Genomic DNA, 24,633 nt, shown 5'->3' on the forward strand with positions numbered 1-24,633 from the left:
ATCCACTCCCTGGGCCTTTGGAGGGGTTCCTCCAGTCACACTGGTGACACCTCAAACAAAGGGGCGCTGGGCTTGCCGCAGAGGCTCTCAGCAACTCCTGAAGCACGGGATGAAAGAAACTGACACATTGCAAAGGTCCTGGTTAAAACATTACAGGCATTAGTCATGTAATAACAAGCAGCAGAGCAATTCTTACTGGCAATGAACCTGTATATTAGGGCATTAAGCATTTATCTGATATTGTGAAGGAACTGGGATATTTGCATGGGTGTAAGAAACTGATGCCAGCTCCCCTTATTTTTCAGTTTGGCTGCAATGTAAAGGTAGAACTCTGCTAACCGCCTAAAGGATGGCAAGCAAGTTCATGGTCACTTTGTTTGCTCTCACTTCCCAATTTTAGGCTGTGTAGAAACTTTAGTCACAGATCTATATATGCAGTGGTTCTTACTGCCATCGTTTAAAGGTACATGCACTGATACTTCTGTCTTAGAATATATTGTCTTAGAATGATTTATGTTTAACTATATCGTTTGGAGAAACTGATTGTTACAAAGGACTCAGAAGCTTATCCCAATTAACTCCAAATATAAGACTTTGATTTAACCAAAATGAAAGATTCTGATTTGATTAAACAGAAGGAATTCTAAATTTTTCCAAGTCTACAAATATGAGAGTAAAGGCATTCTGATGCTTTGTACAAAATGTTAGTTATGTGACCTAGCCCTAAATGCTGATATGGCAAAGTCAAGTACATATGCTCTGTCTTACACCAAGCCATGTGAATAAGCAGAGTGTGGTATCTTCATTTTTTTTATTTTGGGAGATTTGAGATAAATATTTTAAATTCTATCTAAAGAATATGTTTTCCCCAACTCCAAACAATGCCAGCTATTTGTTAATGAATGAATAGGCTGGCAACATCAGGATTCCATACTATTTACATTTTATACATATTTAAAATCAGGTGTGTTTGTTTTAGTCCCAGCTAGCTAGCAAAATGGTGCCCAAATCACTTAACCTTGCATTTTCTTCATTTGTAAAAAGAACAAATAGGAGTAAAGAAGTTGTTAGCTCCCTTCAGGCTCTAAAACTTCAGTGGTTCCCTGAGCAAATTTATAAAATCAATAACAATACTATTATCTACTTTTGGGCTTCAATTTCACTAGTAAAATCGGGGTACATCTATCTCATAGTGGTTTGAGGATTGAGATAATTTGTGAAGACACCACTAATGATCCTTGACACATAGCAGAAATTTGATAAAAATTATCTTCCCATCTGGAATGTCAACCCACAAAAAACAGAGAAACTGCCACTGACAGAAAGAACATCATCATCATTTCAAGGAACAGCAAGCCCCTGTTATGCTCAGTGTTAGCTATTCTCACTAACATACTAATTTCCAATTGACTGAATTAATTCAAAGGTATATCCTCAAAATTAAAATTAATCTCTACCAACCTAGTGATACTCTTTCCCTCATGCAAACTCATTTTTTAAACTACTATATTGCTTATACCATCCACTACCCTTCCCAAAATGGAATCGCAACTTAAACTTGCAAATCTAGTTGGTCCGTATCTCCAATAAATTTTATACATCATACAAAATGTAACAAACTCAGTAGTAACACATAAAACACAAATTACAAAGTTTGACACTTGATAGGGGGCTTTGAAAACGTGGTGAATCATAGGTTCTTCTACTTCAGTCAGCATCAGAAATGCTTGAGCCTATTAAAACACAGATTCCTGGGCCTCACACCAGTTTCCGGTTCAGTGGATCTGGAGTGGGTTGGAGAATTTGCATTTTTAACACGTACCAGGTGATGCTGATCTGCTGGCCTGGAGACCACACGTTAAGAACCACTGGGATATATGAAAGTCATGGATACATGAGAGACTTGTGGCATACAGGTATGCAGAACAAAGATAAAAGTTATTAAACACTAAAGTGTGACAACAGAAAAGAATGAGAAAAAATGATGAGACAAGAAACTTTGATTTCATCAAAGCAGCAGGGAGGTATGCAAACACTGACCAATCAGAAGGGACAGCAACTAGAGGCCTGGTGCAGAGTCCTAGAGCTCTTGGCTGGGCTGGAAGTGAGCCCTCCGCTTCTAGAGAGGCAACAGGGCAGTCTGGGGTTTCAGAAGAGTGACTGGGACCCTTGGGCTGCTCAGGCAGTGCTCTTTACCATTCAGTACAGAATCAGTTGAACATTTTAATAAGCAGAATATCCATCAGGGTGTGTTCCGGCTGAAAAGCAGCACTACAAGACAGGATTGGGAGGAGCACAAAGGATGCCTGGGCACAGGGGGAAGTAGTAGGTAATGCTGGATATCAGAAAGCTGCCTGGGTGTAGTTTACTTTGAACTTGGGGGTTGTTCCTAAGGAATGAGTTATTAACAAGTCTTCGTTCTGTTTCCTAAAGGACTAAGAGATACAATGGGAAAAGCCCTAGCCTGCCCAGGATTTAAAGCAGTATAGAAATAAAAATAAATGTGTCTCAAGTGCCAGCCTAAAGAGAACCTAGGCTGGGCTCCAAGACTCCTGCATATCCAGTAGTTTTGTGTTGCTTGTACCATAACCTTACATATCTTTGTAAAACAAGCAAAAACCCAAATAAAGAAACAAAAACTTCACAATATGTCTTGCTTGATGTAATTCTGTAGAGGATTCACCACTAAGAATTGCAGCCACTTAGGAGAACAGAATAGTTCTCCACAGGTTATAGTGTAAAGCAGTCTTCTCAGACTTTAATAGGTGCACATATGGATCTCGTTAAAATGCAGATTGTGATTCAGGAGGTCTGAGGTGAGGCCTGACCTGCATTTCTAACAAGTTTTCAAGTGGTATGAATGGTATTGGTTCATGAACCACGCTTTGAGAAGCAAGGGTAAAGCAGTAGTTTGCAACCTAAGCTGCAGACAAGAAACACCTGGGGAGTTTTTACAACTCCTGACGCCCAGACTTTATTCCAGATGAATTAAATCAGTACCCAGGCATCAGTATTTTTCAAAACGTCTGGGTGGTTCCTATTTTCAGCCAAGGTTGAGAACACCTGCTTTAAAGTATAATGCTCCCCTATGAAACCCTGGAACAATTATCAAGGAAATACCATAGTCAAAGTGGAGAGCATCTAGTATTTTATCACCAACCCTAATCACAGTGTGAACAGTAAGAATATGAATATACAGTTTTAGCTCACTGTTAATATTTGACTTATTACAATCCTTCTCTAATTTTGTTGAAAGTTATTTAAATATTACACAAGGTTTAATACATGTTAAAACTGTATTATACGCATGTAAATCAATGAAGTTAGAACACTACCTCACATCATACACAAAAATAAAATCAAAATGGCTTAACTTAAATGTGACATGACACCATAAAACTCCTAGAAGAGAACATAGGCAAAACATTTTCTGACATAAATCGTAGCAACGTTTTCTTAGGTCAGTCTCCCAAGGCAAAATAAACAAAGACAAAAGTAAGCAAATGGGACCTAATCAAATGTATAAGCTTTTGCACAGCAAAGGAAGCCATAAACAAAACGAAAAAACAACCTGCGGACTGGGAGAAAATATTTGCAAAGGATGCAACCGACAAGGGCTTAATTTCCAAAATATATAAACAGCTCATGGAACTCAGTAACAAAAAAAACAAACAACTGTATCAAAAAATGGGCAGAAGATCTAAACAAGACATCTCTCCAAAAAAGACATACAGATGGCCAACAGGCACATGAAAAGATGCTGAATATGGCTAATTATTAGAGAAATGCAAATCAAAACTACAGTGAGGGACTTCCCTGGTGGCGCAGTGGTTAAGACTCTGTGCTCCAAATGCAGGGGGTCGGGGTTCAATCCCTGGTCAGGGAACTAGATCCCACATGCATGCCACAAGTAAGAGTATGCATGCCACAACTAAGGAGCCCGTGAGCCACCACCAAGACGCGGCGCAACCAAATGAATAAATAAATATTAAAAAAAAAAAAGCTGACTCGTGCCTTCATTTGGTCTGGTGTCAGATGGTTATGTGCTAAATAAATACCGTGTGAGAAGTATCCTGAGAAAAGAAATACCTTTCTTTGTTTGAAGGCTGATAATGAGACCTCACTTACTTGGCTGTACTCTCACGCTTCTGGCCGTAGGTTGGATCAGTCAAAAACCGTTTCTTGTTTACATCCAAGCAAATCTCCAACTAGTGTAGTTGATGGAACAAATATTCATAGTCCTGAGGGTACAGAAGGATCCCACTGATTCGATTTTAGGGTTAGGAAAGCCTTCAAGTTTAGGTAAAAAATGATAAAGCGCTTATGCAGTCTTCTTTTTTGGGGTTTCCATAGAAAAGCAGATCTCAAAAGCAACTGATGTTGTTATTTTATTAGACTAAATGCACGTAATTAAAATTAGATGATAAATACAAATAGCTGAAAACAGCGTTGAATACAGCTTTTATAACCTAAGTTTTACCATTTGATACAAGCATGGCTGCACTTGTGAATATTTTTGTGAGTTGGGCATCAGATGGCGCTCACCCTTACTAAAAGCCTGAGCAGTGACAGAATATTAACAGGCATTTCGAAATCCGGCCCTGACGCCAAGCAATTGTGCCTTTCTGTCAAGTCACTTTTCTAAGTTTCGGTTTCTTCATCTGTAAAGTAGGGGTGGGAACAGACCAGATGGATTTCCAACCCATAGCGTCTTTGATTCTTCGACTACAGCGGTGGCACAGACTGGCTGCTGCTACCGCTAACTGAAATCGTCACGAAATTCAGATAAGTCAGAGTGGGAAGGCGTGACAGAGGTAGACAGTGTGCGTTCCCGACTGGAAGGCAGGAGACCGCTTTCGGTGTTTCAGCCGCTTACATTACGTGGGCGGCGGAGCAGAAACTCCTTAACCGCGTGATGCCTCCATTTCCCTGGGGTGTCCCAGCACAAGGTTATAGAATTCCAGGAAAATCGACTTTGAAGGAAAAAAGCGCGGGTCCTACGAAGGATACTTATGCAAGCACGTTGGGAACGCGGGAGGACAGTACAAACTTAATTCTTTCTCAACGAAACGCCTGAAAACAACTTCCGCCCACCGGGTCTCAGGTCTGGGAGATGCTGCCCCGGAGGTCACGTGGGACCAAGCTGGTCGTTCGCGAGGACGCAGTCGCCACATCATGTAGGTTGTTCCATCCAAGCCAGGGGGGAGCCTTCTCTATTGCAGGAACGAGAAGAGCCCAGCCGTGCCCTGTATGGCAACCTGAGGGCAAATAAAAGAGGTTCCTGTGTCTAGGTAGTTTCTTCGCTTGGCCAGTACAGTCTCTTGGGGGAAAATCCTCCCTCAGTTTCCTCTCGATTCCTCTGTTCCCCCTGCCGTAGAATTCCAGTTGGTATCGCCGGCGCCCCGCCTCCGCACGCCGCCCTCACGTGACACCGGAGCGCTCCCGCGGGGGGAGCGGAGTCTGAGAGGCGGCGCCGCAGGGGACGGAGGGACGGGCGCAGTGTTGGGTGTCCTAGCTTTTTCTCCAAGGCCAGCGCGGAGGACGCGATGTCGGGGCTCTTCCGCCCGCTGCTTTTGGCCGCTGGCTGCCTGGCCACGCTCTGCGTGATGACCGCGGCTCAGAGCACCACCCTGGCCCCGAAGGAGACTACACCCTCGGTTCTACCGAGCACCACCACGACAACCCCGGTGCCGCCGCCGACGCTCCCGACGGTCACCACTCCAGCACCAGGTGGGCTCCGGCCCAACGGGCTTTCTGCTCTCACCCGCGCGCCAGCCCGCCCGGCCGAGCCGCTCTCCCTGCGGGTGGTGCGCGCGGGGCCGGGGCGGGCCGCTGTCCGGCAACATGGCGGCCCGTCCGAGTCCGGCCGGGGACGGGCCGAGGTGGTCGCGGTTGGGGATCGCCCCGGGGGGAAGGGGCGGCTGAGCCTTAGGGCCGTTGGGCTGTTTACGACCCAACAGTGTCCTGCCCGGAGGTGTTGTTTAAAAGTGCCTCGTGATTTCCAGCCTCAATTCAGGCTCCGAAAAGGGGACGTGGCTTTCTTCCGTGGTGGCGGCAGTGAGGTTGATTATGGGGCGAGGCTACCGCCTCCGAAGTTGGCGATGAGACCGAACTCCCTCTCTCTGGGGTTAGTCGTTTGTCCACCCAGATCTTCTTTTCGAAGGGAGGCTTCTCCCGAAGTTGGCGAAAGAAGGAAAGACGCTGCAGGCTAATGCTCGCTGGTGTCTCAGCGCTAGGTCTGAAAAAATAAATCGCTTGAGATTTAATTACATCGGTTTGGCGGGTAGGTATGGGATATATTTGAGGCTTGAGCATTTAATTAATTAAAGTTTTGCACTCCGTGCTGTGTGCAAAGGAGAAAAAGTACCCATTCGTGTACCCGGTGCTTCGCATATATCTGTTAGTATTTTAGGCTAAACTAGAAGATAAGTGGTGAAACCTAGGAGGTGGATGGAGATAAAGTAACTCCGCCAGAACCGTATGTTTAGTAGATTGTGAGGCTGAGATTGGAACCCAGGTTTGATCGTTTTTCTAAAACTCGATCAGGACCTTTTGTTAAGCTCTGCAGTCGATTTGGAGACTGGTTGAGGCATACACTGAATCTTACAGCAGAAATTGTCAATGCCGTGACAACACTGCGCGAGAGGAGGGAAGATAAATTTTAGATAAGGTGAAGAACTTCCTTAGATATTTAGAACTTGCAGTCTAGTGTGATTGGTTATCCTAGTTAATATTGGGTAAGGAGTAACTGGCATATAGACCGAAGACTTGCTGAAGTGTAAGAATTTTTACCTTTTTTTTTTTCTTTTTCAGGCCGATCACGTTGTTTTACAATATCTTCTCTAGTTTTTGTATTTTGTAGGAGTTTAATTACATATATAGTAAACTTAATGTTATTTGTTAGATTGAGAAAGATGTAATGGCAAAATTCAAACATCTTTTACTGAAGAAAGGAAATTGCAGTACAATACTGGAGATTCTAACCGCACTATTTCTAAGATGATAGAGCAGAGTTTGTTTCGTTTTCCGCTTATTTGGTAGTTTCCTCCTAGAATTTTTTTTTGGGGGGGAGTGGGGTGGGGTGTGTGTGAGTTTAAAGAGAGGCTTGGAAATATGTTAATTGCATTTGTGTAATTGAAATGAGTGCAAAGGAGATGATTTGTGTTTTATGTTAAGTGGTGGTTGGATAAACTGCAGTCTGAAAGGCAGCAAGTTTAGTTCGTTGTAAGTAACATACACTGTGCTACCCAAGTATTCATCATCAAGCACAAAAGATTTTAAACAACTAACATTTTTCATGTGTATACAAACCTCTGAAGAACTTATTTCTACTTTGTGACTCCCTGCCACTCCCCAAAGGGTACAGTATATGTCCCAATCTCTGATAAATATTGAAATGCCATGTTTTTGTGCAGAACTATTTTTTTAGGCACGGGGAAAGCAAATGAGAATGTTTTTTGGAGGCATCTAGCTTCTAGGAAAATGTATAGAGCCTATTTCTATAGTCCATTTGTTTGTCCAGACTTTGAATTGTAGTTAGCTGCCTTTGATGTCCTGTCTCAGAGCCATTTGGCTTAAATTATTGACAAAGACCTTGCTAACTTGTTAAATTATGTGACTGTAGCCCCCTCCAGATGTGTTGTCTCTTACCCTCCCGTCATGGAAAACCCCGGAAAAAGTGGACCATTTATGAATTACCGATCTCAGATTTTTCAGCATAGGCATCATCGGAGCTTGGGTTCAACCTGTAATAAATCTTTATTACTATTAAAAAATTCCAGTTTGCATCTGATGTTTTGGGGCAGTGATTTCCCTGTGTATAGTGTTGTTGGCCTTTTTCCAGTATTTTTCTTTTTAAACAGCCTATTTTCCAGTATTTTTCTTTTTTAAACAGCCTTTTTTCCAGTATTTTTCCAGTATTTTTCTTTTTTAAGGATGCCTCAAGAAACTCTTGAGTGTCTGAAATAGTTGCTGTGCAAAAAGGGGTTGTTTAGATAGGTACCAAGAAATATTGAGCGTTCCCACTAGCTTGTGCTTTTTTTCCCCCCTTTCTCTTGAGTTGACCTCTGGCTTCATAAGTTTTTTATAATAATAGGAATTTTTTAGTAAGCCACTTTATAATTTTTTTTTCTGTGTGTGGTTTTAAAAAAACACGTTAGATCTACCCTCTTAATAGATTTTAAGTGTACTGTACAGTATTAACTATAAGCACAGAAGATCTCCAGAATTTTTCATCTTGCTTGAAGCTTTATACTCATTGAACAGCAAGCCTCCATTTCCCCTCTCCCAGGTCCTGGCAACCACCATTTTACTTTCTGCTTCAGAGTTTGACCATTTTAGATACTTTATATAAGTGGAATCATGCAGTATTTGTTCTTCTGTGACTGGCTATTTTCACTTAGCATAATGTCCTCAAGGTTCATCCATGTTGTAGTGTATAACAGGATTTCTTTTTTTTAATGGCTGAATAGTATTCCGTTGTATGTGTATAGCATATTTATCCGTTCCTCTGTGGATGGGTTATAAAGTTTTGCCATTTTCCTGCATTAGTAAGTCTGGTACTGTATGTAATACTTGCTGCTGTTTATAAAAGGTAACTAGTACAAACTCAAAATGAGATACCAGTTAATTGATTTTATATATTTTAACCCCCACTCTTACCCCCAGAAATCTGTGAAAGCCGCAACAACTGTGTTTCCTGTTTTGACGCTAATGCTGCTAACACTACCTGCTTTTGGATAGAATGTAAAGGTAAGAAACTTTGGGATTGCTTTAATTTTGAGAGTTCAATATTGTTTTGTTCTAACATTTAAAAAATACTGCAAGGTATTCTTGAACACTTGAAAGTTATGTAAAACATTTGGGATGGTGTGCACTATTTATTTTGCAAATCAAATACTTTTCCTTTAAACTTTAACCAATTGCTTAATACTCTCCCTAAAATCTTTTGTTGTCTTCCATGCTCCCCCCTTTAATTTCTTAGACTTGATAATTAAGGCTCAATAGCTTTAAACGGAAGAGAAGTTTTAGACCTTTGTGGTTAGGTTAAGTATACTAGTACGCTGAAATTAGCTGTGAAAGAAAGCTGTGGGATTTTCCCCTGAAAACTGTTCCCCAGAAAAATGTTTGAGGCATTTATCTTCTGTAGATGTCCTACTAGATGAACTATAAAGAGACCTCATGAAGCATTGTTGGATACTTAGATATGGGAGAATGAGGTGGGAAAAAGTGACTTTTTTTGTGCTATTGTTAAGTTTTAAAGTTATCTTTGATTGAGGGATAAAGAGCTAGATGGAGATAGTTTGAAATGCCAGTAAGGTTTTTGTTAGAACCACTGGATTACAGCATAAATTATTCTGTTTTCTTAAGGTAAGATGGTTGCATTTTTTTCTTATCAGTAAAACAATCTCTCAGGTTTTTTTTTTATATAAAGAAAAAGCCAAAGCTACATGTTAAGCTTTTTTATTCTTCATTGAAAAATTTAAGAGTTCTGGAAATTGTCACTATGTAACAAAGTTTAAAAGCCTCTTTTAAAATTAAGGTATTAGCTTAAGTTTGAGTTAAATTAACTTCTTTGTTGTGTAAGGGTCACTTTTCTTTAGCTGATAAAATGGAATTTAAGAGTGTGCGCCTCCCCTCTTGTATGGCAGAGTTGGCAAGTTTTGGAGATTGAATGCCTGCCTTACTGTAGGATATGTTGGGGAAGGCTTTCCCTTGCTGATGTTACAAGTCTTCCCATCCAGGAAAGTGGTTTTAGAAAGTGTAGAAGACTAAAGCAGAGATCTGGAACAGAGATCCCACTGCTGCTGTGGGGCACCTCCTGTGTTTACTAAGCCTTTATTAGTTTCTAAGGACTTCTCCCTACTGACTCAGCCCTCTTGTGGATTCTAGCAACCTTCCTGGTATAGTACCACAATTCTGAGATATACGTGTTTCTGACTTAACTGTTCAGTATGTTCATGTGGATTTTAAAAGGATGTTTGGAGAGATCCTGTGTAATATGTCTAAAACAATGGGAAAAAGATAATAACAAAGTATTTGGTTTATCTGTGGACTTCTAGAGAGTTTATACCTGAGTTCGATTTTTGGAAGCAACTCTGGAGCATAGTAACGAAGTCAGAGATAATGTGAATAATTGATGCTCTTCCCGTCCCCTTCCAATAACAGGTAAAAGCTACTGTTCAGATAATTCAACAGTTAGTGATTGCAAGGTGGTGAACAGCACGGAATTCTGTACTGGTAAGTATTCACATTGGCGTCTGGGAAGAGTGGCCACAAAGAGGTATGGAAGATCATTGCCTCAGGAAGCCTTATTTCAATATTTGGTTTAAAGCATTTCCATAATTCTAATCTCGTTACAAACTTGGATCTGAATAGTATATTCATATTGATTGCTGAAAGGACAGTGTTCTGAAGCTTGATTTAGTCATTTGCTGGTACATACTGTGGAGTGCTGTAGGTACAGATATCTCCTCCTCTACATTTTTTTTTTTTAACTCTTCCATATACTCACTGTATTTTACACCCTCTCTTTATTTGCATTTTACAGGCCTGGACAACCTTGTTCTGGCACTTTCTTGATTATGGTACTGGTGATTATCACAGTCTGGAGCATAGTTTGTGCTATGGTTAAATGAATCCTCTCTGTATTCCTCCATTTTCTGTACTTTGGTTTGGGGAACTTGATTATTTAACCTTTACTCCTTGCCCAGGAAATAGTTTAAAAAAATTCCTAGATGAAAACTGATTTTTCTAACAAGATTATAAATTAATTGGAAAGTCAAACTCCTGATTTGGTGTGTAGATAATAAATAGAATAAAAGATTTTTCTAGAGTGTGTCAGTAACCTTGAAAGACTACCTGTAACTATTTAATTTTGGTAGGGGTTTCCCCATTCCTCTCCCCTCTCCCCATTCCCAACTTGAACTTTGTAACTGAAACTTTCGTTAGTATGAGATCAGTTATACCCAATGTAGAGTCCCTAATATGGTTTAGGTGGTAAATGAACAAACAGTTTTAATATTTATTTTAATGTGTGTGTACCTGTGATTTTATAATGATATTGCTTAGAAGTAAGATTAAGTATAGAATTTTAAAATACATTGAAGAAAAACTGAATAAGTAATTCTATTCATTTGATGTATCAGTTAGAATTAGTTTTGGCTAACAAGGACATAAAACCCCAAATTAAAATGGTTTAATTGATAGATTAATTTGGCTCTCGTGTAAAGTAAATCTGGGTTTCAGTGCAGCTAGAGGGCTAGAGGGGCATCTCTACAACCATTAGAGACCCAGGCTCCTTCTAGGTTTTTACTGTGTCGTTCCTCAGAAATGGCTTTGACCTTATTCTCCAAGGTGAATGCTTATGTTCCAGCCATCAAAATGGTTTTCCTGCCAACAGGAAGAGGAAGGGAAAGTGAGAGACCTCTACCTTACAGATATTTCCTAGCAGTTGCACATGGCTACCTAGCTGCAGGGGAGGCTAAGAAATGTCTTTGCATGGGAGGGTGTCACTAAAAATTGGTGCTATTTCTAAAGAAGGGAAGGCGATTATTGGGACAGAGCAACTATCTACTCCATATGTGACACTTAAATGAAAACATTGTAAAAGTGGTACTCAGATGACTGTAGGTTGGGAAATAGTGTTACAGATTGTGAGATTTTAGACAGCTTTGACTTACATGTTTGTTTGTTTTTTAAATAGTGCCCACTGCCACAGCATTGCCAACCAATTCTACAGGTAATACAAGATAATTGACTCTTTTCCCCCTCTTTTGAAGCTTTTTTTTGATGAATAACTTTAGTAATTAAATATCTAAAAATCATTAGTATGATTTTTAAAATGAGTAGACATAGTCTTGGACTACAATAATTACATTAATGTGTACTATTTGTGACAGTGAAGCATAACTATAGTGTTTCACGTTCATTGAATTTGAGCAGATTTGCCATAGCTTTGTACGTTGAGTCTGCAAACAGCTTTTTGTGCATTTTGTGGAACTCTAAGGAAATATAGACACCTAAAGGAAATTAATTCTCATCATCCATAGGTACACCAAAAGGTTTTCAGTTCTTCCAGACTTTTCTCTGTGTGTATCTAAATAAATATACTTATTAGGAAATTGGATGATATGCCCATGCAGGTTTGAATTGTTCTCCCTCTTACTGCACACATTGTTGTATGCACTTTACTCATCTACTCTTGGTTGGATAGTTAGGTCATCTTTCATTCTTCATGCAGTGAATATCTTATAGGAAAGTATTTGCTGTCATCTCTGGTAGGATTGATTCAAATAGCATTCTGTGTCAGAGGATATGATTATCTTAAGACTCTTAATACTGATTGCTTCCCAGAAAGATATGCTTTTCATTCCTGTCAACAACTGGAAAGTTTTTTACCACATCTTCAACAGCATTAAATAATATCTCCTTGTATAAATCTTTACCAATTTGATAGTAAGAGTAAATAATTAAAAAACCTCTTCTCCAGGACAAGTACTAGGCTAGAAGATAGGGATATAGGAACACAAGTAAGATAGTATTTTGTCTATTGTAGGAACTATGAAAGGTCAGGAAGCACAGTGTGTTGGGGGATTTGTAGGAAGGTGTGTGTGTTGAGTAATATGTGGTGACAGCTTCTGGAGATGTTGACTGAGTCTTGAAATTACACTGGTAAAATCTGAGGGGAACTTCCCAAGTGGAGCAGGCTGGTTAGCTCATGTGAAGGAGAGGTAAAAGAGTATAATAAAGTCAGGGAATTGGCATTTGGAGTGTCCACTACAAGGCAAGAACAAGTTAAGCTGCACAGTCAACAGGTCAAGAGCCAGATTGGGAAGCGCCATTGTATACTTTGCTGGTGGGTTTGAAGCATGATGAGATTTGCATTTTAATAAAATAACTTACTTTAACTGTGTAGAGAGGTGATTGGAAAGAGGCAAGAGTGAACACAAATGAGATATGCTGTTGTAGTAATTCTAGAGAACTAATAGCGGAGGAGTTGCAGATGTATGCAAATTGGCTTAGGAAGTAGAAAGGAAAGCACTTGATGATTGAGGTGATGGGAGAACTCTTTGCTACACAGCACAGATAAGTTAACCAGTGTAGGCAGTGGTAGAGTCCACTGGAGCAGCTTTGAGAGAGAACAGGGCTTGAGGACCAAGCTCTTGGGAACAGCAATGTCTAAGAGGTGGGAAGAGGACTGGATAGGAAACTGAGTAGGGATGGGCAGAGAAGTAAGCCCAGAGACGTGTGCCTAAGAAAACCTGTGTTTGTGTGTGTATGTGTTTTAAGTGTAGTTTTTTAGAGGAAAAAGTGGTCAAATGGTGAAACAAAGCTAAGAACTCATTTTGAAAGACTTTGGCAGTGTTGAGCTAGCTTGTACTGGCTTCTGCTGGCACAGTTCATCCCACCTGTACCCTCGGTGATGCTATGTTGGCAGCTTGAAGTAATGGCTACAATGGGAGTAGTCACTCCATGGAAATCTGCAAATTCTACAGGACGTATTTTGGAGAGCAAACAGTGGTGTGCTCATAAAACCAGAAGTCATTGACAAGGAGGATGTTGTTAAAAGTTGATGAAAGCAGAGATAGTGAAAGAATATGAATTTCCAGAAGGTAGGATATGAACAGAGAGGGGGAGAGGAGGAAATAGTTTCCCCAAAACTATTGTGGGTTGCTTTTCATTTCTTCCTTATGAATCTTGATGTAGTTCTACTTGCTTCACACTGGGTTCTCCTGTGATCTCCTTGAGTGTCTTTTGTTTTCTCTCTCGTTGGTTCTGTGAAGTGGAAGGAGGTCATGGCTTGCTTGCAGAAAATGCATCAATTGAGTGGTAATTAGTGGTTGAAGAGCAGCATTTATAATGGTCTCTTTCCGTGTCAGCTGCTGAAGAGAGCAAGTGAGAAATAAAGGAACTGTTAAAGAAACAATGCAAGGAGAATCTGATTTATGTAGATAGGCTTTCAATGGGGTTAATTATATAGTCTTCCACCAGTACAAATAATATAAGTATATAAACATAAATAAAAATATTTATAGGTAACAATATCTTACAGTAGAATGACTAAATTATATTAGAAATACAGTGGAAAATATATATTAAGTAGAAAACAAACTGTGTTAAGTAGTTCCAGTACAGTTTTATTTTTTTGTTGTATATATGTCTAGAAAAATGGCCAGCAGGAAGTAACATGTTTCTCAGAGTGATAGAATCACTTAAATGCTTCTACTGTATTTTCTATATTTTCTATCACCAGTAGCAGCTTTTATAACCTATGAATTATTTTTTTAAATGAAAGGAACATAGGGTAGGTCAACAAGGTATTCCCTAAGTAGTGCCTGATTTTGAAAATTTTACCAGTGTAATACTTTGGTCAAAAGTAAAAATATGTAAATGTTTTGCCTATTTCAAAAAATGAATTATTTTTTAAAAAGTGAGGGCAACTTCTACAAATACCCGAAAATTAAACCTCATCGCTCTGCCTTCATTGATTTTGTAGTGGGCTTCTAATGCTTCAGAGATTTAAACCAGTGCAGATTTCAAAATTAAAAAAAAAAAAAAAAAAATATATATATATATATATGTATATTTTACCATGTTCAGAGGGTGGGTAGTGAGAAACAAATAGCAAATTTGCAAATTTTTTCCCCTAATGTTATCAGACAAAATTAGTATTTTAAGATTGAAAAGAATTTGATATATGTTTAATTTATGAAGTGTATTTTTTGTTTCACAAAATGTATAAGCAACAAAAACTTTGAAGGGATTGTGAGTCTTAAAATAACCATACCCTCTAATCTAGGAATTCTGTATAAGAATCAGTCCTATCAGAGATGAGATCAAATATTGCCCTGTAAGATGTTCATAGCATGCAGAAATGAAAGATGACCTAACTGTCCAACCAAAAGCTGGACCATGGTGCTTACAGTTAAGAGAGAAAGGGGTACAAATAAATGCGTGTGAATATATCATAGCGTTTACTAATATCTATTAGTAGTATCGATACTATCAGAAGTCTCAATATAGTGCTTTAGTTCCTAAAATGTTTTTACATTCAAACTGATTCTTCCCATGAGTGCATTTCTTTAGAGACACTCATGCAGTATGGTAGATGAGAGCTTACCCTTGGGCTCTTAACATCATTTAGATGGGGAATTATGGCCCCAGGGCACCTGTTCTTTTAAATAAAATTTTTTGGAACACAGCCATGTCCATTCATTTGCTTGTTGTCTTTGACTGCTGGTGCATCACACAGTGCACAAAGTCTAAAATATTTACTGTCTGCCTCATTAAGAAAAGTTTTCCAAGCCCTTGAAATGAAGAAGATAAGCAAATCTTGATACTTACATAGACTGAATTGTATTTGTTTCTTACCATGACTTATTAATAGTTTTTGTCTTGGAAGCAAGATTATTGGGGAAGAACTTGTAGTTCCCTCACCTAAATACTAATTCTTGCCCTTCTGTATGTCTTTTTGCAACTTTATCCAGGTGTATACATAAATTTTTATACTTAGATATGTACGTAGATGTTAACATAGATAGAATTTTATGATTGCTTAATGTTTTAAAATACACTTCAAAGCTAATATTTTGGATGCATAGATATGTTAGTGAACCATTAACTGAGATTTGGCCTTTATTCTCTAAAAAATTTGAAAGCGTGTTGAAGTGGTAGTAGTGTTTCTAAAAGATGCTAGATAATTGAGAAATTTAAGTTTTTAATACATTTTGTTTACATTCCAGCTAAAACCACAACTCTGCCTCCTTCCCCTTCTACAGCTTCCACCACAGCTACTACATCAGGTAATTGAGGTTTTTTTAAACTAACAGTGAGGTAGGATGTGTGTGCAGTGTTGCCTTTTACTATTTCTGCTATCACTGTCCAATTTTATTCATGAATAGTTATGAACTGAAATTCATCTCTTGTATTTGGAGGACCAAGATAGTAGGCTGTTAAAGCAATAATGATATGTTTGCTGAGAGTCCTCTTCTGGATTTTTAAAGTGTAACCACATTTGGCGTGACATGTTAGAATTAAATGGTAATGGTTTTCCAAAACCCTTTTAGTACAACCTGTAGGTGAAATCTAATTTCTTATAGCTTAAAAATTAAATACTGATTACTGTTAGGGATTGGTTGTGTGCTGTATTAGACCATGACAGTTTGAGTGAAGGTAATATAGCCATCCTTTTTGCTGTGAAGGGTCTAAAAAGCCAAGATCACTACCAAATGTGCACCTCATTCATATTTCTTACCATTTCTTATTTTCCTTTATAACCTTTGATAGTGTGTGTGAAAATTAACTTTTTATTAATTAATGATTTGACGTTATTAACTAAATCATATTTAGGTTATGCCACAGGGCACTGTAGGTACACAGGTTAGGAACCCTTCCCTCCAGCCATATTTATAATACTGTTTTGATTCTCATGAATATTTTATGGTTTTTTTGATCCTTTTGGTTTCATTCTTGTGCTACCTTTCTCTAAATTGCAGCGAAGCCATTCTATCTTCACAAGAAGAAATACGAACAGTTGTAATTAATTTTAAAGCTGGCCAACTTATACAGCCACAGGAACCAGTATATATTTGCTATTCCAGTTAAGAAAATAAAATTTATTTTAAATATAAAATTGCTGGGACTTCCCTGGTGGTCCAGTGGTTAAGAGTCCACGCTTCCACTGCAGGGGGCGTGGGTTGGATCCCTGGTCAGGGAACTGAGATCCTGTGTGCCGTGTGGCACAGCCAAAAATTTAAAAAAAAAAAGAAAAATTGCTTTTTGTTAAAGTGGATGGTGCTCCACTTGAAACATTTTAGTCTCTGAAAAGGAATTTTTGTTTTGTTTCTTGTTGAAACATTTTACTGCCTGAAAAGGAATTTAAATTTTTGTGCTTTATTTCCTTTGGTAATACTTTTTCATTATAAAATTTGCAGAGTAAAATTTAAATGCCTTTAATGATGAGTTCTGCTTGTTAGAATTACAAATTGCAGATTTATAAGATTATAATTGTAGATTATTAAGATTATTTTTGTAATTTGAAAAAGTAATCAAATTTTTATTTACCTTATATATTTAGTAAAATGCAAAAGTTGTATAAATTTTAAACACAAATATTAATATTTACTTTAGCAATTAACTAAAATATGTAGTCTGAAGAAACCAAGTTTTAAAAGTGCTTGACATGTTCCCAGGGCATAATGTGCCAGGAAAGTCATTTTTGTCATTTTCATATTTGAAATTATATAGCAGCATTGACCATTTGATGTTGCTGGATAGAATGAAGAACGGGATTGATAAATGGTTGTCTTCCTCAATTAGGAAGCTGTAAAGACTTGACACAAGAGGAAATACTTTATAGAATTTAACACATGGCAAAAAAGAAGCTCAGGTGAGTCTTGAAATTATCGTAGAGGATCATGAGACTTATTAAGTGTTATTTCTTTCATTTCATTTAACAGGTACAACTAATACCACTTTAACTCCGACTTCACAACCTGCGCGGAAGTCTACGTTTGATGCAGCCAGTTTCATTGGAGGAATTGTCCTTGTCTTGGGTGTGCAGGCTGTAATTTTCTTTCTCTATAAATTCTGCAAATCTAAAGAACGAAACTACCACACTCTGTAAACAGACCCGCTAAATTAACAAGGACTGGTGTGTAACTCACTGAAACCAAAATATTATCTTTCAAGATGTCCCACATGGAAGACGCTATTCTAGGATCTTTAATTTTTCAAAGGATGCATATAGGAGCATCGCCCTTGAAGAAAAATCAGTTAAATCTATTTGCTCAACGGGAATATTTAAAATATTCTGCATGAATCCTTGTGGCTGTCTTCTTTTATTTTAAATGGCTGCTGCTGCGGGATTATGTTCTCTCTTCTTGACATGCCAAATGTAACTCTGTAAGTGATGGAAAACATTGTCCTGCTCAGACAACCTCATGACTCTTGGCAATTTACATGTAGTCATTTTAAAGCCTGAAAGCTGCATTTTTTCATCCTAACTCAGGATGTAGTTTAGTGACCAGAATTGAGAAGAATGTGCCAAATGAGCATCAGTCAGGTGGATTTGGGGCTGTCATTGCAAAAGTGGAATAAATTTATAAATTTAGTATCCTTAGAGTAAAATTTTGTGCTTGATAAGTTATTTTTTCTACATTAGAAAAAAGATGCCACACAGGGAATTACATTCCAGATTTAAAGAAATGAATGGAAAGGATACAAAACAAAGTGTAGCAGGTTATTGTTCATACTTGTAAAGCACCTTATATCATTGAGAAAATAAAGAACAGTGCCTTAAAAGACTGAAAGGTAGACTGTAACTTAAAATGTTGGTGATTTGTTCTTTCACATTAATGAAGGGAAAGGTTGGTCTGAGGATGTAACTGTTGATGTGAGCAGTAGTAAACCTGCTTTTAGATACCATACTGTTAGTATTTAATTGAAAACGTACCTACTTTATTTCAAGCCTGAGTAACTTAAAGGATGTTATACAAAGTCAAAAGCCTTCATCTATTGAATCTCCCAGCATTTTGCTTATGGCTGTTAAAAAGTATAGAGATAAAGTTGATTTAATTATATTTTCCTTTGTACTTCAAAAAATTATCCTAAAACTGTTGTACCTTAAAAGGATTTCCACAAAGCTTTCTGGAAAAGTAACTTCTGTAAGGCAAGAAAGAAAGAAGTTGTTTTAGAATCATTTATTAACTCTTTAAATGAGACAATCATTTTAAGTTTTGAGACAGCAAATGTGAGCAGTGTAATTTCAGAAAAAATTTTAGTTGATCAGATTACTGTAGATTTTTAAAGATGATTGCCCTGGATAAACAGGTTGTACTTTTTCTTTCTCCTTTTCCATCCTGTCTTCTTCTCAGTTTCAATTGCTGTAGTATAATAAGCATGCATACTTTTATTTCTTTAGCTTCCTTATGAAGCACTAGTTTTTTCAAGTTTAGAGGGATACTTCTTCCCTGCCTTTGACACATTGGATTAGTTCAGAGGCTTAAGTCAGTTTAAAATGAGCTTTTGCTTTTCTAGGTCATTAAGGTTTTTTGTTTTAGTTTCTTTAGCCTATAGTGGCTGTGTTTAGCACTTGGTTTTCAATATTTTATAGTAAGAAATGACAAGTTGCTTTGGTCCATTTCATAAGCCAAAATTCCTTACATTTAGATAATTAAAGGTTCTTAAAATGAAGATTTACTGTTTCTTCTTTACTTGCTGGTACAGCTAAAGTTTGTTTTACTTGCACATTGGTACATATACCTAATGTTTTCAAGTGCCTTAATTGTTTAAAATCTCTGGCTTCAAAGGTTTTTGGGGAAAGGTAGGCTTACCTCACATTTTTGTTTCCCTCAGTAGTAATATTTTAGGTACCTCACAAAAAATTTTATTATGGTGCCATGGCTATTAGTTTTTAGTGAGTGCTTTAAGATACAAGATTCAGTTGAAAATATACAGAATTTCCATTCTCCCAAAGTGGTAAAAATTAGCTACAATGGTATAATTGTCATTTACCTAGATAGGAATACCTTGCCACACATTAATGTTAACACTATAGCTATTTTTGTGAAAATATAGCTGATGAAGCCTCTCATCTTCTGTAATTTTGAATACTGCTCTAACAGAATCATAATATGGAATTAGATTTTACAAAAAGAGCTCTTACAACAGAACTCACAGGCTTTTCCCCTCTTCCTTTAGCAGTTTAGTATCTTGGGCCATTAATAATTTTTGGGTTCTTTTTAATCCAGAAGGTATATAGAAACCTTTTCAGATTTTTCATCTGATTTGTTCATTCAGATTGTAGTTCTATTAAAATCCCTTATTTTACCTTACAGATATTTGTTGCACAAACACTGCTGTATTTAGAAATTTCTATTTCAGTTCATTAAAAACTGCAAAACCAATCTGTATCATGTACCAAACTGATTTAAAATAAATCTACATGTTTGTTGGATTAATCTGCTCTTTTTTATTAACTAAAGTATGTTTTTATATTTTGATTATGAGGTTTGATGCTAGTGAGTTTACCTTAGTCTGTTGGGGGATGGCTTGTCTCCTCAGTTTTTCATCGCTCCTGAAGACTAGCAGATAGTAACTAAGGGACGTATTCATCAGTGGAGAACAGAGCCTTAGAAATGATAGTTGGAGGGAGGACTTGGTATGCCTGTGGGATTGACATGCAAGTTGATCTTCCTCAAATCATTAGAAATCATCTACTTATGTGCTAGTTAAGCAAGTATTTATGAGAATACCATCTGTTGTTAGATATCTGAAAGCTTGTTTGTGACTTTCTGCCTTATTCAGATTGCATATAAAGTAAAATTGGGTTTCTGTTCAGAGTCTTTGGTATAAATATCTAGGACCAAGCCACATGCTGGTATGTGAAATCTGGTTCTTTAGGCCCATGTTTGGGGCAACATTATATTCTATATTAAGTCACAGAACTTGGACTAAGAAGAGAGAATAAATACTCACCTATCAGCCTTAAAACCCAGAAGAATGGATTGAAGGCTCCCAAAAACATTGCTAGAGAAAAATTATTATTTTGATAAGAATGGTGTTCACAATAGGTTTTTTTCTTGTTTTTTTTTTTTGATGATAATGAAAAGTCCTGTGTATTTCCCCATGTAGTTACCATCCCTGTGCTTTTCCTTAATTTGTGTAGATAACCTGTTGCTGGTGGTATCTACCTTCTGCCTAAAGGATGTCCTTTAACCTTGAACATTTCTAGTTTTGATGGTACAGGTATTGTTGATGAATTCTTCCAGTTTTTGTGTGTCTGCTTTCGTTTTTGAAAGACGTTTTCACTGGATAATAGAATTCTAGGTTGACATTTTTGCTTTTAGCCCTTTAATGATGTTGATCCAACATCTCACCTGCATCGTGTCCTATGAGAAATCTCATCTTTATCTTTTGTTTCTCAGTACATGTTTTTTTTTTCCTCTTTTTAAAGATTTTTCTCCTTATCACTCATTTTGAGCATTTTGATTGTGATGTGCTATGCTGCAGTTTTCTTTGTTTCTTGTGGTTGAGGTTTGTTGAGTTTCTATGGTTCTTCGTCACATTTGGAAAACTTTCAGCTATTATTCCGTCAGGTATCTTTTTCTGTCCTTTCCATTCTCTGTGTTGGAGACTAATTACACAGAGGCTGCTAGAAGGTGACTTACAGTTTACCCATGCACTGTTTAGGTTTTTAAAAAATCTTTTTCTATTTCATGTCAGATTATTACCATCTTCAAGTTCACTAACAACTTCTGCTATGTCTAATCTGTTGTTAATCTTACCCAGTGTGTTTTTCATTTCAGGTGTCATCACTTTTAAAAGTTCAATTTGGGTGTTTTTCATGTTTCTACATGTTCCATCTTTACTTTTTGAACATATAACAGCTTTTAACATCTGGGTCAGTTTCTGTTCATTGACTTTTTTTTTCCCCCCTCATTATGGGTCATATTTTCCTACTTCTATGTAGGCTTGGTAATTTTTTATTGCATGCCAGACATAAATTTTAACTTGTTGGATGCCGGTTATTTTTGTTCTGGGACATAGTTGAAAACTATGAAAACAGTTGGATCCTTTCAGGTCTTGCTTTTAAGCTTTGTTAGGTGAGACCAGAGCATTTGTTCTAGGGCTAATTGTTCCCCAGTTCTGTGTACGTAGTGCCCCCTGGATTAAGAGGCTTTCTGGTCTGGGCTAGTGGAAACAGCCTCTATTCCTAGACTTGTGTGCGTTCCAGGTACTGTTTCCTCTAAACCTTTCCCCAGCCTTGGGTAGTTTCCTCATGTACATGTGCTGACCAATACATTGCTGAATACTTGAGGGGAGGGGTGCCCTCTGCAATTCTCTGTAGTTCCATTTTGTGTAGTTCTCTCCTCCCTGGTCCTCTGCCCTGGGAACTCCATCTCCCTTCGTCTCCCTTAACTTTCAGCTCCATCTCCTCAACTCAGGAAGTCCACTGAGCTCTGCCTGGTTGTTTCCTTCCTGCATCATGGCTTAGAAATTCAAGGCAGTAAGCTGGGTCGGTGGTTTTCTTTCCTTCGGGGATCACTATCCTCCTTTGCCTAAAGTCCAATGTATTGAAAACCACTGTTTAATGTGTTTTGTCTAGTTTTTCATTTGTTTCAGGGTATATCCAGTCTCTTATTTCATCTTGGCCGGAAGAAAAAGTTCAAGATAGGACTTTAGTTTTAATTTTTAATTATTTAAGTAATAAATACATTTTTTTTTTCTTGAACTATTACAGGTAAAGTCTGCTTTGACCATCCCTAGCCCCTTCCCCTTCCTTGCCCTCCTCCACTTTCCAGAGGTAATTACTAGAATTGGTTTGGTGTTAAACTCTTCCCCTCAGCAATTTATATACAGATAACTAAATGTACCCTTAAAAAAATATATGATGTGGATTTTAATTTTAACATTATCCTGCAACTTTTTTCCACTCATTAGCTATACCAAATTCTTAAATTCTCTGTTGGTATATGTAGTGTGAATATTGTAAGTATCTACCTATTGAAGCACAATTAGGTTGTTTGTAATTTGTAGTTTTTACAGTTTTCTAAAGAATATCTTTGTACCTGTCACCTTGTTTATGTATGAATATTTCTCTAGAGTAAACATGGAGAAGTGAACAGCTACGTCACAGGGTTTCCACTTTAAAAATTTTAACACACTGAGATTGCCTTCCAGTCCCCACCAGCAGATATCAGAATGTTTTGTGTCCTTACCTTGATATTGGCAAAATTAAATTTTAATATTCCGGTAAGTAGAATGATTTATTTGGTGACTATAATTAATTTGTACTTCCTCTGTGAATTGCCTGTTTTTCTATCGTCTTAACATTTTGTAGATTTTTTAATCTTAAAATATGCTGGGTGCTAACCTATGGTCAGTGGACTTTCTTCAATCACTATTTTCAAGTCTTTGATTTTGGTGTCTGTTTCAGCAGGAGACAGAAGCCACATAATACGAACAGGAAGATTTGACAGAAGTATTAACTGTGGGAGTAGATTGGAGTGACGGGGCATATTATCTGTAATGTTTTAAGAAATAAAAATCTGCAAAGCAGTAAAGAGAATAGCAAATCTAGGGAATAGCCACTATCTATGTTCCTTGTGGCTGGATTCCAGAAATCAAGATACAACCGTGGCTCTTGGGATGAAGCTTGTGAGAGCTGTAAATCCCTTGGCGATGGTGCCAGGGAAGCTATCCATGAGGAGATACTACACCAGTGGCAGTCTGTGAAGTCATCCAACAGGGGGTGCAGGGTAAGGTGACACTGTACTGCTAAGCTATATGCACTGCTAGAGCTGGGCACTGTAAGAATCTACCCAGAACCAGGAAGAGAAGTCCCTCCAGTACCTTCTACTGACAAAACATGCCACCTAGCAAAAGAAGTATTCATATGGCCCAGCTCCATTTTCACCATAATAATGGATGGAGCAGGCAACAAGGGGTAGATTCAAAGCCCTTGTTTCTAAATTTATGAACTTCCACTATACGATATTTCTTTTGCCCTTTGTCAGAACCTCAGTTGGTCAGGGTTCTTCACTTGGTGGAGTGACCCAAATATTCATTACCAAAGGTTCTGAATCCTCTAATTGTCCTACCTGTTTTGGTCGCTGTCATTTTTCATTAACCTTTTCTGTTTCTCCGGTACCCAGAGAATCCCCTGTGTTCCAGATACAGTCCTTGCCTCAATTATGTACCAGCAATACAACCTCCCTTTGGTGATCAGAATTGATCATTCCAGCCAGTGTAGTAAAACCTTTTGCTGCCTATTGGTTTCGTGGCAAAAGAATCCTGGCCAAGCGGCAGTCTCATCTTAGATCAGTAGGCCCATTGTTGTGTCCCTAGTTGAAGCATCCCTTGGAAACTAAGACCTCCAAACCAGCCCAGTTCGAGATTGCTGGGATGAGAAGTATAATCGTGAGAGGAGCCACTCCCTTTGCCACCCCTTGATCTTGGACCCATATACTCCATCTCAAGCCAGATGCTACCTTTAAGACAGAATTCCATCCTTGCAGGGTGGTGTCTCCCAACTGTTAACGCACGAATACTCGGTGAGCTGTTGCACCTTTCAATTAGACCAGCCCCTTCTGGGTGTTGGGGTATGTTAATTTCATGAGCTCACTGCAGCATTTCCTTTATTGTGAAGTTGTTTCCTTGGTTAGAAGAAATGCTATAGGAAATGCCATGATGGTGGGTAAGGCATTCTATGAGTATATGACATGGGTCAGGTGGTAATGCTGAAAGAAGCATTATGGACAGGAGGGCAATCCATGTCCAGAATCCATGTCTATTTTAGTGAAGTTGAATCTCTGCCCCGTCTATGATAGAAGGGGTCCAATGTAATCAAACTGCCACCAGGTGGATGACTGTCACCCATGGGATTGGTGCTGTACTGTGGCCTTAGTATTGGTCTCAGCTCTTGACAGATTAGGCACTTGTCAGTAGTGCATGCCAGCCTTAGGAAGGGGACGTCTATGTTGTTGAGCCCATTCAAAGCCTCTGGCCCTGCCACCAATGCTATATTGTTCATGGGCGCAGTGAGCAAGCAGTAGGGTAGGTGGGGAATGAGGTTGACTGACACCCACAGAGTACATTATTTTTTGTCCACTGGATTAATAAGAGCCTCCT

At 38.3% G+C, this 24,633-nt stretch overlaps 1 protein-coding gene and 1 long non-coding RNA gene across 2 annotated transcripts in view; one reads left to right on the forward strand and one right to left on the reverse strand.

The window, feature by feature from the left end:
* The window catches only part of LOC118905178, a 42,684-nt gene extending 37,390 nt beyond the window's left edge, over positions 1–5,294 (reverse strand). The window contains exon 1 of the long non-coding RNA XR_005022174.1: positions 4,129–5,294. This is a non-coding gene — a long non-coding RNA (uncharacterized LOC118905178). The remainder of the gene's footprint in view (positions 1–4,128) is intronic.
* A 144-nt stretch (positions 5,295–5,438) lies between these two features.
* Positions 5,439–19,957, forward strand: CD164 (CD164 molecule). Its single transcript, XM_036871661.1, has 6 exons — positions 5,439–5,730; positions 8,668–8,751; positions 10,168–10,239; positions 11,705–11,740; positions 15,744–15,803; positions 17,460–19,957. Exons 1-6 carry the CDS (start codon positions 5,547–5,549, stop codon positions 17,624–17,626), a joined length of 603 nt encoding a protein of 200 aa, XP_036727556.1. The 5' UTR covers positions 5,439–5,546; the 3' UTR covers positions 17,627–19,957.
* The last annotated feature ends 4,676 nt before the right edge of the window (positions 19,958–24,633 follow it).

Source organism: Balaenoptera musculus, chromosome 12 (genome assembly GCF_009873245.2).
Source record: "Balaenoptera musculus isolate JJ_BM4_2016_0621 chromosome 12, mBalMus1.pri.v3, whole genome shotgun sequence".
NCBI classification, from domain to species: domain Eukaryota; kingdom Metazoa; phylum Chordata; class Mammalia; order Artiodactyla; family Balaenopteridae; genus Balaenoptera; species Balaenoptera musculus.

Bases quoted from the DNA above. Each gene is read 5' to 3' on its own strand.
- CD164 (XM_036871661.1), top strand. From the start codon at position 5,547: ATGTCGGGGCTCTTCCGCCCGCTGCTTTTGGCCGCTGGCTGCCTGGCC. The intron at 5,731-8,667 runs GTGGGCTCCGGC...TCTTACCCCCAG, and splicing joins GGTCACCACTCCAGCACCAG to AAATCTGTGAAAGCCGCAAC. The intron at 8,752-10,167 runs GTAAGAAACTTT...TTCCAATAACAG, and splicing joins CTTTTGGATAGAATGTAAAG to GTAAAAGCTACTGTTCAGAT.